This window comes from Phyllobates terribilis, unplaced genomic scaffold (genome assembly GCF_046119375.1).
Source record: "Phyllobates terribilis strain yellow unplaced genomic scaffold, ASM4611937v1 Scaffold_10__3_contigs__length_209671492, whole genome shotgun sequence".
Classification (NCBI taxonomy): Eukaryota; Metazoa; Chordata; class Amphibia; order Anura; family Dendrobatidae; genus Phyllobates; species Phyllobates terribilis.
Genome location: NW_027362770.1, coordinates 141,530,198 through 141,543,559, shown reverse-complemented (window position 1 = coordinate 141,543,559; position 13,362 = coordinate 141,530,198). Strand labels below are relative to the sequence as shown.

The window sequence follows — 13,362 nt, the reverse complement described above, 5'->3', positions numbered from 1 at the left end:
TACACGCTGCCGGCACAGTATAGATGTTACCGGTACAGTACAGTACACACTGCCAGTACAGTATAGATATTACCGGTACAGTACACACAGCCGGTACAGTATAGATATTACCGGTACAGTACACTGCCGGCACAGTATAGAAACCAGTACTGTACACACTGCCAGCACAGTATAGATATTATCAGTACAGTACACACTGCCGGCACAGTATAGATATTACCAGTACAGTACGCACTGCCGGACCAGTATAAATATTACCGGTACAGTACTGTACACACTGCCGGCACAGTATAGATATTACCGGTACAGTACTGTACACACTGCCGACACAGTATAGACATGACCGGTACAGGACTGTACACATTGCCGGCACAGTATAGAAATGACCGGTACAAGGCTGCCCATAGCCGGTACAGTATAGATATTACCGGTACAGTATAGATATTACCAGTACAGTGCACACAGCCGGCACAGTATAGATATTACCGTTACAGTATCGATATTACCAGTACAGTACACACTGCGGGCACAGTATAGATATTACCGGTACAGTACAGTACACACTGCGGGCACAGTATAGTACACACTTCGGGCACAGTATAGATAATACCGGTACAGTACTGTACACACTGCGGGCACAGTATAGATATTACCGGTACAGTACAGTACACACTGCGGGCACAGTATAGATATTACCGGTACAGTACACACTGCCGGCACAGTATAGATATTACCGGTACAGTACACACTGCCGGCACAGTACAGATATTACTGGCACAGTACAGTACACACTGCCGGTACAGTATAGATATTACCGGCACAGTATAGATATTACCGGCACAGTACTGTACACACTGCCGTCACAGTATAGATATTACCGGTATAGTACAGTACACACTGCCGGCACAGTATAGATATTACCGGTATAGTACTGTACACACTTCCAGCACAGTATAAATATTACCGGTACAGTACACACTGCCGGCACAATATAGATATTACCGGTACAGTACACACTGCCGGCACAATATAGATATTACCGGTACAGTACAGTGCACACTGCCGGCACAGTATAGATATTACCGGTACAGTACAGCGCACACTGCCGGCACAGTATAGATATTACCGGTACAGTACAGCGCACACTGCCGGCACAGTATAGATATTACCGGTACAGTACAGCGCACACTGCCGGCACAGTATAGATATTACCGGTACAGTACAGTGCACACTGCCGGCACAGTATAGATATTACCGGTATAGTACAGTGCACACTGCCGGCACAGTATAGATATTAGCAGTACAGTACACACTGTCGGCACAGTATAGATATTACCGGTACAGTACAGTGCACACTGCCGGCACAGTATAGATTTTACCAGTACAGTACAGTGCACACTGCCGGCACAGTATAGATATTACCGGTACAGTACACACTGCCGGCACAGTATAGATATTACCGGTACAGTGCACACTGCCGGCACAGTATAGATATTACCGGTACAGTACACACTGCCGGCACAGTATAGATGTTACCGGTACAGTACACACTGCCGGCACAGTATAGATGTTACCGGTATAGTACACACTGCCGGCACAGTATAGATGTTACCGGTACAGTACAGTGCACGCTGCCGGTACAGTATAGATATTACCGGTACAGTACAGTGCACACTGCCGGTACAGTATAGATATTACCGGTACAGTACACACTGCCGGTACAGTATAGATATTACCGGTACAGTACACTGAAGGTACAGTATAGATATTACCGGTACAGCGCACACTGCCGGTACAGTATAGATATTACCGGTACTGTACACACAGCCGGCACAGTATAGATATTACCGGTACAGTACACACAGCCGGCACAGTATAGATATTACCGGTACAGTACACACAGCCGGCACAGTATAGATATTACCGGTACACTACACACTGCCGGCACAGTATAGATATTACCGGTACACTACACACTGCCGGCACAGTATAGATATTACCGGTACAGTACACTGCCGGCACAGTATAGATATTACCAGTACTGTACACACTGCCGGCACAGTATAGATATTACCGGTACAGTACACTGCCGGCACAGTATAGATATTACCAGTACTGTACACACTGCCGGCACAGTATAGATATTACCGGTACAGTACACACAGCCGGTACAGTATAGATATTACCGGTACAGTACACTGCCGGCACAGTATAGATATTACCAGTACTGTACACACTGCCGGCACAGTATAGATATTACCGGAACAGTACACACTTCTAGCACAGTATAAATATTACCGGCACAGTATAGATATTACAGTTACAGTACAGTACACACTGCCGGCACAGTATAGAAATGACTGGTACAAGGCTGCCCATAGCCGGTACAGTATAGATATTACCAGTACTGTACACATTGCCGGCACAGTATAGATATTACCGGTACAGTACACACTGTGGGCACAGTATAGATAATACAGGTACAGTACTGGACACACTGCCGGTACAGTATAGATATTACCGGTACAGTACACACTGTGGGCACAGTATAGATATTACCGGTACAGTACAGTACACTGCCGGCACAGTACAGATATTACCGGTACAGTACAGTACACACTGCCGGCACAGTACAGATATTACCGGTACAGTACACTGCCGGCACAGTACAGTACACACTGCCGGTACAGTATATATATATTACCGGCACAGTATAGATATTACCGGCACAGTATTGTACACACTGCCGGTACAGTACAGATATAACCGGCACAGTACTGTACACACTTCCCGCACAGTATAAATATTACTGGTACAGTACACACTGCCAACACAATATAGATATTACCGGTACAGTAGAGTGCACACTGCCGGCACAGTATAGATATTACCGGTACAGTACAGTGCACACTGCCGGCACAGTATAGATATTACCGGTACAGTACAGTGCACACTGCCGGCACAGTATAGATATTACCAGTACAGTACAGTGCACACTGCCGGCACAGTATAGATATTACCAGTACAGTACACACTGCCGGCACAGTATAGATATTACCAGTACAGTACAGTGCACACTGCCGGCACAGTAGAGATATTACAAGTACAGTGCACACTGCCGGCACAGTATAGAAATTACCAGTACAGTACAGTGCACACTGCCGACGCAGAATATATATTACCGGTACAGTACAGTGCACACTGCCGGCACAGTATAGATATTACCGGTATAGTACAGTGCACACTGCTGGCACAGTATAGATATTACCAGTACAGAACACACTGCCGGCACAGAATAGATATTACCGGTACAGTAGAGTACACACTGCCGGCACAATATAGATATTACCGGTACAGTACAGTACACACTGCCGGCACAGTATAGATATTACCAGTACAGTACACACTGCCGGCACAGTATAGATATTACCGGTACAGTACAGTACACACTGCCGGCACAGTATAGATATTACCAGTACAGTACAGTACACACTGCCGGCACAGTATAGATATTACCAGTACAGTACAGTGCACACTGCCGACGCACAATAGATATTACCGGTACAGTACAGTGCACACTGCCGGCACAGTATAGATATTACCAGTACAGTACACACTGTCGGCACAGTATAGATATTACCAGTACAGTGCACACTGTCGGCACAGTATAGATATTACCAGTACAGTACACACTGCCGACGCAAAATAGATATTACCAGTACAGTGCACACTGCCGACGCAAAATATATATTACCAGTACAGTACAGTACACACTGCTGGCACAGTATAGATATTACCGGTATAGTACAGTGCACACTGCCGGCACAGTATAGATTTTACCAGTACAGTACAGTGCACACTGCCGGCACAATATAGATATTACCAGTACAGTACACACTGCCGGCACAGTATAGATATTACCGGTACAGTACACACTGCCGGCACAATATAGATATTATCGGTCCAGTACACACTGCCGGCACAGTATAGATGTTACCGGTCCAGTACACACTGACGGCACAGTATAGATGTTACCGGTCCAGTACACACTGCCGGCACAGTATAGATGTTACCGGTACAGTACACACTGCCGGCACAATATAGATATTATCGGTACAATACAGTGCACACTGCCGGCACAGTATAGATATTACCACTACAGTACACACTGCCGGCACAGTATAGATGTTACCGGTACAGTACACACTGCCGGCAGAGTATAGATGTTACCGGTACAGTACAGTGCACACTGCCGGTATAGTATAGATATTACCGGTACAGTACACACTGCCGGTACAGTATAGATATTACCGGTACAGTACACTGCCGGCACAGTATAGATATTACCAGTACTGTACACACTGCCGGCATACTATAGATGTTACCGGTACAGTACAGTGCACACTGCCGGCACAGTATAGATATTACCGGTACAGTACAGTGCACACTGCCGGTACAGTATAGATATTACCGGTACAGTAATGTACACACTGCCGGAACAGTATAGATAATACCGATACAGTACAGTACACACTGCCGACACTGTAAAGATATTACTGGCACAGTACTGTACACACTGTCGGCACAGTATAGATATGACCGGCACAGTATAGATATTATCGATACAGTACACACTGCCGGCACAGTATAGATATTACCGGTACAGTACACACTGCCGGCACAGTATAGATGTTGCCGGTACAGTACAGTACACACTGCCGGCACATTATAGATGTTGCCGGTACAGTACAGTACACACTGCCGGCACATTATAGATGTTGCCGGTACAGTACAGTACACACTGCCGGCACATTATAGATGTTGCCGGTACAGTACAGTACACACTGCCGGCACATTATAGATGTTGCCGGTACAGTACAGTACACACTGCCGGCACATTATAGATGTTGCCGGTACAGTACAGTACACACTGCCGGCACATTATAGATGTTGCCGGTACAGTACAGTACACACTGCCGGCACAGTATAGATATTACCGGTACAGTACACACAGCCGGCACAGTATAGATATTACCAGTAATGTACACACTGCCGGCACAGTATAGATATTACCGTACTGTACACACTGCCGGCACAGTATAGATATTACCGGTACTGTACACTGCCGGCACAGTATAGATATTACCGGTACTGTACACACTGCCGGCACAGTATAGATATTACCGGTACTGTACACACTGCCGGCACAGTATAGATATTACCGGTACTGTACACACAGCCGGCACAGTATAGATATTACCGGTACAGTACACACAGCCGGCACAGTATAGATATTACCAGTACTGTACACACTGCCGGCACAGTATAGATATTACCGTACTGTACACACTGCCGGCACAGTATAGATATTACCAGTACTGTACACACTGCCGGCACAGTATAGATATTACCGGTACTGTACACTGCCGGCACAGTATAGATATTACCGGTACTGTACACACTGCCGGCACAGTATAGATATTACCGGTACTGTACACTGCCGGCACAGTATAGATATTACCGGTACTGTACACACTGCCGGCACAGTATAGATATTACCGGTACTGTACACACTGCCGGCACAGTATAGATATTACCGGTACTGTACACACTGCCGGCACAGTATAGATATTACCGGTACAGTACACTTCCGGCACAGTATAGATATTACCAGTACAGTACACACAGCCGGTACAGTATAGATATTACCGGTACAGTACACTGCCGGCACAGTATAGATATTACCGGTACTGTACACACAGCCGGTACAGTATAGATATTACCGGTACTGTACACACAGCCGGTACAGTATAGATATTACCGGTACAGTATACTGCCGGCACAGTATAGATATTACCAGTACTGTACACACTGCCGGCACAGTATAGATAATACCGGTACAGTACACTGCCGGCACAGTATAGATATTACCGGTACTGTACACACTGCCGGCACAGTATAGATATTACCGGTACAGTACACTGCCGGCACAGTATAGATATTACCGGTACAGTACACTGCCGGCACAGTATAGATATTACCGGTACTGTACACACTGCCGGTACAGTATAGATATTACCGGTACTGTACACACTGCCGGTACAGTATAGATATTACCGGTACAGTACACTGCCGGCACAGTATAGATATTACCAGTACTGTACACACTGCCGGCACAGTATAGATATTACCGGTACAGTACACTGCCGGCACAGTATAGATATTACCGGTACTGTACACACTGCCGGCACAGTATAGATATTACCAGTACTGTACACACTGCCGGCACAGTATAGATATTACCGGTACAGTACACTGCCGGCACAGTATAGATATTACCGGTACTGTACACACTGCCGGCACAGTATAGATATTACCGGTACTGTACACACTGCCGGCACAGTATAGATATTACCGGTACTGTACACACTGCCGGCACAGTATAGATATTACCAGTACTGTACACACTGCCGGCACAGTATAGATATTACCGGTACAGTACACTGCCGGCACAGTATAGATATTACCGGTACTGTACACACTGCCGGCACAGTATAGATATTACCGGTACTGTACACACTGCCGGCACAGTATAGATATTACCGGTACAGTACACTTCCGGCACAGTATAGATATTACCAGTACAGTACACACAGCCGGTACAGTATAGATATTACCGGTACAGTACACTGCCGGCACAGTATAGATATTACCGGTACAGTACACACAGCCGGTACAGTATAGATATTACCGGTACAGTACACTGCCGGCACAGTATAGATATTACCAGTACTGTACACACTGCCGGCACAGTATAGATATTACCAGTACTGTACACACTGCCGGCACAGTATAGATATTACCGGAACAGTACACACTTCCGGCACAGTATAAATATTACCGGCACAGGACTATACACACTGCCGACACAGTATAGATATTACCGGCACAGTATAGATATTACAGTTACAGTACTGTACACACTACCGGCACAGTATAGATATGACCTGTACAGGACTGTACACACTGCCGGCACAGTATAGAAATGACCGGTACAAGGCTACCCATAGCCGGTACAGTATAGATATTACCGGTACAGTATAGATATTACCAGTACTGTACACATTGCCGGCACAGTATAGATAATACAGGTACAGTACTGGACACACTGCCGGCACAGTATAGATATTACCGGTACAGTACAGTACACACTGTGGGCACAGTATAGATATTACCGGTACAGTACAGTACACTGCCGGCACAGTACAGATATTACCGGTACAGTACAGTACACACTGCCGGCACAGTACAGATATTACCGGTACAGTACACTGCCGGCACAGTATAGATATTACTGGCACAGTATAGATATAACCGGCACAGTATTGTACACACTGCCGGTACAGTATAGATATAAGCGGCACAGTATAGATATAATCGGCACAGTATTGTACACACTGCCGGTACAGTATAGATATTACTGGTACAGTACACACTGCCGGCACAGTATAGATATTACCGGTACAGTACAGTGCACACTGCCGGCACAGTATAGATATTACCGGTACAGTACAGTGCACACTGCCGGGACAGTATAGATATTACCGGTACAGTACAGTGCACACTGCCGGCACAGTATAGATATTACCGGTACAGTATAGATATTACCGGTACAGTACAGTGCACACTGCCGGCACAGTATAGATATTACCGGTATAGTACAGTGCACACTGCTGGCACAGTATAGATATTACCAGTACAGTACACACTGCCGGCACAGTATAGATATTACCGGTACAGTACAGTACACACTGCCGGCACAATATAGATATTACCGGTACAATACATACTGCCGGCACAGTATAGATATTACCGGTATAGTACAGTGCACACTGCCGGCACAGTATAGATATTACCAGTACAGTACACACTGCCGGCACAGTATAGATATTACCGGTACAGTACAGTGCACACTGCCGGCACAGTATAGATATTACCGGTACAGTACAGTGCACACTGCCGGCACAGTATAGATATTACCGGTACAGTACAGTGCACACTGCCGGCACAGTATAGATATTACCGGTACAGTACAGTGCACACTGCCGGCACAGTATAGATATTACCGGTACAGTACAGTGCACACTGCCGGCACAGTATAGATATTACCGGTACAGCACTGTACTCACTGCCGGCACAGTATAGATATTACCGGTACAGCACAGTGCACACTGCCGGCACAGTATCGATATTACCAGAACAGTACACACTGCCGGCACAATATAGATATTATCGGTACAGTACAGTGCACACTGCCGGCACAGTATAGATATTACCGGTACAGTACAGTGCACACTGCCGACACAGTATAGATATCACCAGTACAGTACAGTGCACACTGCCGGCACAGTATAGATATTACCGGTACAGTACTGTACACACTGCCGGCACAGTATAGATATGACCGGTACAGTTCAGTACACACTGCCGGCACAGTACTGTACACACTGCCGGCACAGTATAGATATTGCCGGCATAGTATAGGTATTACCGGTACAGCACTGTACTCACTGCCGGCACAGTATAGATATTACCGGCACAGTACAGTACACACTGCCAGCACAGTATAGATATGACCGGTACAGCACAGTGCACACTGCCGGCACAGCATAGATATTACCGGTACAGTACAGTGCACACTGCCGGGACAGTATAGATATTACCGGTACAGTACAGTGCACACTGCCGGCACAGTATAGATATTACCGGCACAGTATAGATATTACCGGTACAGTACAGTGCACACTGCCGGCACAGTATAGATATTACCAGTACAGTACACACTGCCGGCACAGTATAGATATTACCGGTACAGTACAGTACACACTGCCGGCACAATATAGATATTACCGGTACAATACATACTGCCGGCACAATATAGATATTACCGGTACAATACATACTGCCGGCACAGTATAGATATTACCGGTATAGTACAGTGCACACTGCCGGCACAGTATAGATATTACCGGTACAGTACACACTGTCGGCACAGTATAGATATTACCGGTACAGTACAGTGCACACTGCCGGCACAGTATAGATATTACCGGTACAGTACAGTGCACACTGCCGGCACAGTATAGATATTACCGGTACAGTACAGTGCACACTGCCGGCACAGTATAGATATTACCGGTACAGTACAGTGCACACTGCCGGCACAGTATAGATATTGCCGGCACAGTATAGATATTACCGGTACAGCACTGTACTCACTGCCGGCACAGTATAGATATTACCGGTACAGTACAGTGCACACTGCCGGCACAGTATCGATATTACCAGAACAGTACACACTGCCGGCACAATATAGATATTATCGGTACAGTACAGTGCACACTGCCGGCACAGTATAGATATTACCGGTACAGTACAGTGCACACTGCCGACACAGTATAGATATCACCAGTACAGTACAGTGCACACTGCCGGCACAGTATAGATATTACCGGTACAGTACACACTGCCTGCACAGTATAGATATTACCGGTACAGCACTGTACACACTGCCGGCACAGTATAGATATGACCGATACATTTCAGTACACACTGCCGGCACAGTACTGTACACACTGCCGGCACAGTATAGATATTGCCGGCACAGTATAGATATTACCGGTACAGCACTGTACTCACTGCCGGCACAGTATAGATATTACCGGCACAGTATAGATATGACCGGCACAGTACAGTACACACTGCCGGCACAGTATAGATATGCCCGGTACAGCACAGTACACACTGCCGGCACAGTATAGATATGCCCGGTACAGCACAGTACACACTGCCGGCACAGTATAGATATGCCCGGTACAGCACAGTACACACTGCCGGCACAGTATAGATATGCCCGGTACAGCACTGTACACACTGCCGGCACAGTATAGATATGCCCGGTACAGCACTGTACACACTGCCGGCACAGTATAGATATGCCCGGTACAGCACTGTACACACTGCCGGCACAGTATAGATATGACCGGTACAGCACTGTACACACTGCCGGCACAGTATAGATATGACCGGTACAGCACTGTACACACTGCCGGCACAGTATAGATATGACCGGTACAGCACTGTACACACTGCCGGCACAGTATAGATATGACCGGTACAGCACTGTACACACTGCCGGCACAGTATAGATATTACCGGTACAGCACAGTACACACTGCCGGCACAGTATAGATATTACCGGTACAGTACAGTACACACTGCCGGCACAGTGTAGATATTACCGGTACAGTACAGTACACACTGCCGGCACAGTATAGATATTACCGGTACAGTACAGTACACACTGCCGGCACAGTGTAGATATTACCCGTACAGTACTGTACACACTGCCGGCACAGTATAGATAATACCGGCACAGTACAGTACACACTGCCGGCACAGTATAGATATTACCGGTACAGCACAGTACACACTGCCGGCACAATATAGATATTACCGGTACAGCACAGTACACACTGCCGGCACAGTATAGATATTACCGGTACAGTACAGTACACACTGCCGGCACAGTATAGATATTACCGGTACAGTACAGTACACACTGCCGGCACAGTATAGATATTACCAGTACAGTACAGTACACACTGCCGTCACAGTGTAGATAATACCGGTACAGTACAGTACACACTGCCGTCACAGTATAGATATTACCGGTACAGTACAGTATACACTGCCGGCACATTATAGATATTACCGGTACAGTACAGTACACACTGCCGGCACATTATAGATAATACCGGTACAGTACACACTGCCGTCACAGTATAGATATTACCGGTACAGTACAGTACACACTGCCGGCACATTATAAATATTACCGGTACATCACTGTACACACTGCCGGCACAGTATAGATATGACCGGTACAGCACTGTACACACTGCCGGCACAGTATAGATATTACCGGTACAGCACTGTACACACTGCCGGTACAGTATAGATATTACCCGTACAGTACAGTGCACACTGCCGGCACATTATAGATATTACCGGTACATCACTGTACACACTGCCGGCACAGTATAGATATTACCGGTACAGCACTGTGCACACTGCCGGCACAGTATAGATAATACCGGTACAGTACAGTACACACTGCCGGCACATTATAGATATTACCGGTACATCACTGTACACACTGCCGGCACAGTATAGATAATACCGGTACAGTACAGTACACACTGCCGTCACAGTATAGATATTACCGGTACAGTACAGTGCACACTGCCGGCACATTATAGATATTACCGGTACATCACTGTACACACTGCCGGCACAGTATAGATATTACCGGTACAGCACTGTGCACACTGCCGGCACAGTATAGATAATACCGGTACAGTACAGTACACACTGCCGTCACAGTATAGATATTACCGGTACAGTACAGTACACACTGCCGGCACATTATAGATATTACCGGTACATCACTGTACACACTGCCGGCACAGTGTAGATATTACCCGTACAGTACTGTACACACTGCCGGCACAGTATAGATAATACCGGTACAGTACAGTACACACTGCCGTCACAGTATAGATATTACCGGTACAGTACAGTACACACTGCCGGCACATTATAGATATTACCGGTACAGTACAGTACACACTGCCGGCACATTATAGATATTACCGGTACATCACTGTACACACTGCCGGCACAGTATAGATATTACCAGTACAGTACAGTACACACTGCCGGCACAGTGTAGATATTACCCGTACAGTACTGTACACACTGCCGGCACAGTATAGATAATACCGGTACAGTACAGTACACACTGCCGTCACAGTATAGATAATACCGGTACAGTACAGTACACACTGCCGTCACAGTATAGATATTACCGGTACAGTACAGTACACACTGCCGGCACAGTATAGATATGACTGGTACAGCACTGTACACACTGCCGGCACAGTATAGATATTACCGGTACAGCACTGTGCACACTGCCGGCACAGTATAGATATGACCGGTACAGCACAGTACACACTGCCGGCACAGTATAGATATTACCGGCACAGTACAGTACACACTGCCGGCACATTATAGATATTACCGGTACATCACTGTACACACTGCCGGCACAGTATAGATATTACCGGTACAGCACAGTACACACTGCCGGCACAGTATAGATATTACCGGTACAGCACTGTGCACACTGCCGGTACGCGGGCACTCACGCTCTTGTCGATGTCCAGCTTCAGCTTCTTCTGGGAGATGCTCTTCTGGACCCGTTTGCTGAATGACGCGTTCCCCGCCGGCCGTGCGCAGCGCTCCCCTCCGTCTATCAGACAACACGTCTGGCCAAAGAACGGAGCGGCCGGGGCGGGCGGCCCATCCCTGCTGTCCTCCTCGGTGCTGAAGCCGTTCATCCTCGCGTACTACGAGCACCTTGCGGACATGCCGGGCCTTCCCCGCACACTACTGCAGCAACCAACCACCAGCACCTGACAACGGAAGTCCCGCCCTCCTGCTGATTCCGGCCGGTACCCAGGGTGGCGGGGTCTCTACTGACAGAAACATTGATGATTGGTTTGAACGGTTGTCAGTTATTATCATGTGGACCCGCCTTTTCCTGCACAGATGCTTGTGACCAATGACATGAGGGGCGCATGCAGTCTGGCTCCTCCCCCTGGCCAGCGGCTCGTGCGCAGTAGTAGTAATAGTAGGGGCGCCCTTTGGCCGGGGGGACACTTGTAGTTGCTGCTGAGTGCTAGAGGTATTATGGGACTTGTCGTCCTCCACCACTGACCCCAGCGCTCTCCTTTGTACTCATACAACCGTATATAGCAGTATATAGTGGTGCGTAGTATATGGCGGTACATTATACTGTGTGTGACTGTCATGTATGGCAGTATATAGTGGTGTGTAGTATATGGCGGTACATTATACTGTGTGTGACGGTGTCATGTATGGCAGTATATAGTGTGTGTAGTATATGGCGGTACATTATACTGTGTGTGACTGTCATGTATGGCAGTATATAGTGGTGTGTAGTATATGGCGGTACATTATACTGTGTGTGACGGTGTCATGTATGGCAGTATATAGTGGCGTGTAGTATATGGCGGTACATTATACTGTGTGTGACTGTCATGTATGGCAGTATATAGTGGTGTGTAGTATATGGCGGTACATTATACTGTGTGTGACGGTGTCATGTATGGCAGTATATAGTGGTGTGTAGTATATGGCGGTACATTATACTGTGTGTGACGGTGTCATGTATGGCAGTATATAGTGGCGTGTAGTATATGGCGGTACATTATA

General features: G+C 47.0%; 1 protein-coding gene across 2 annotated transcripts in view; it reads right to left on the bottom strand.

Annotated features, from left to right (window-relative positions):
* SAP30L (SAP30 like) overlaps positions 1–12,589 on the bottom strand; it is a 94,505-nt gene extending 81,916 nt beyond the window's left edge. The window contains exon 1 of one of the 2 annotated variants that reach the window (XM_073649853.1): positions 12,273–12,589. In XM_073649853.1, the coding sequence (XP_073505954.1) occupies positions 12,273–12,464 (192 nt within the window). In that variant the 5' untranslated portion in view covers positions 12,465–12,589. The remainder of the gene's footprint in view (positions 1–12,272) is intronic. The other variant, XM_073649852.1, reaches the window with a different exon arrangement.
* Between the last annotated feature and the right edge of the window lie 773 nt (positions 12,590–13,362).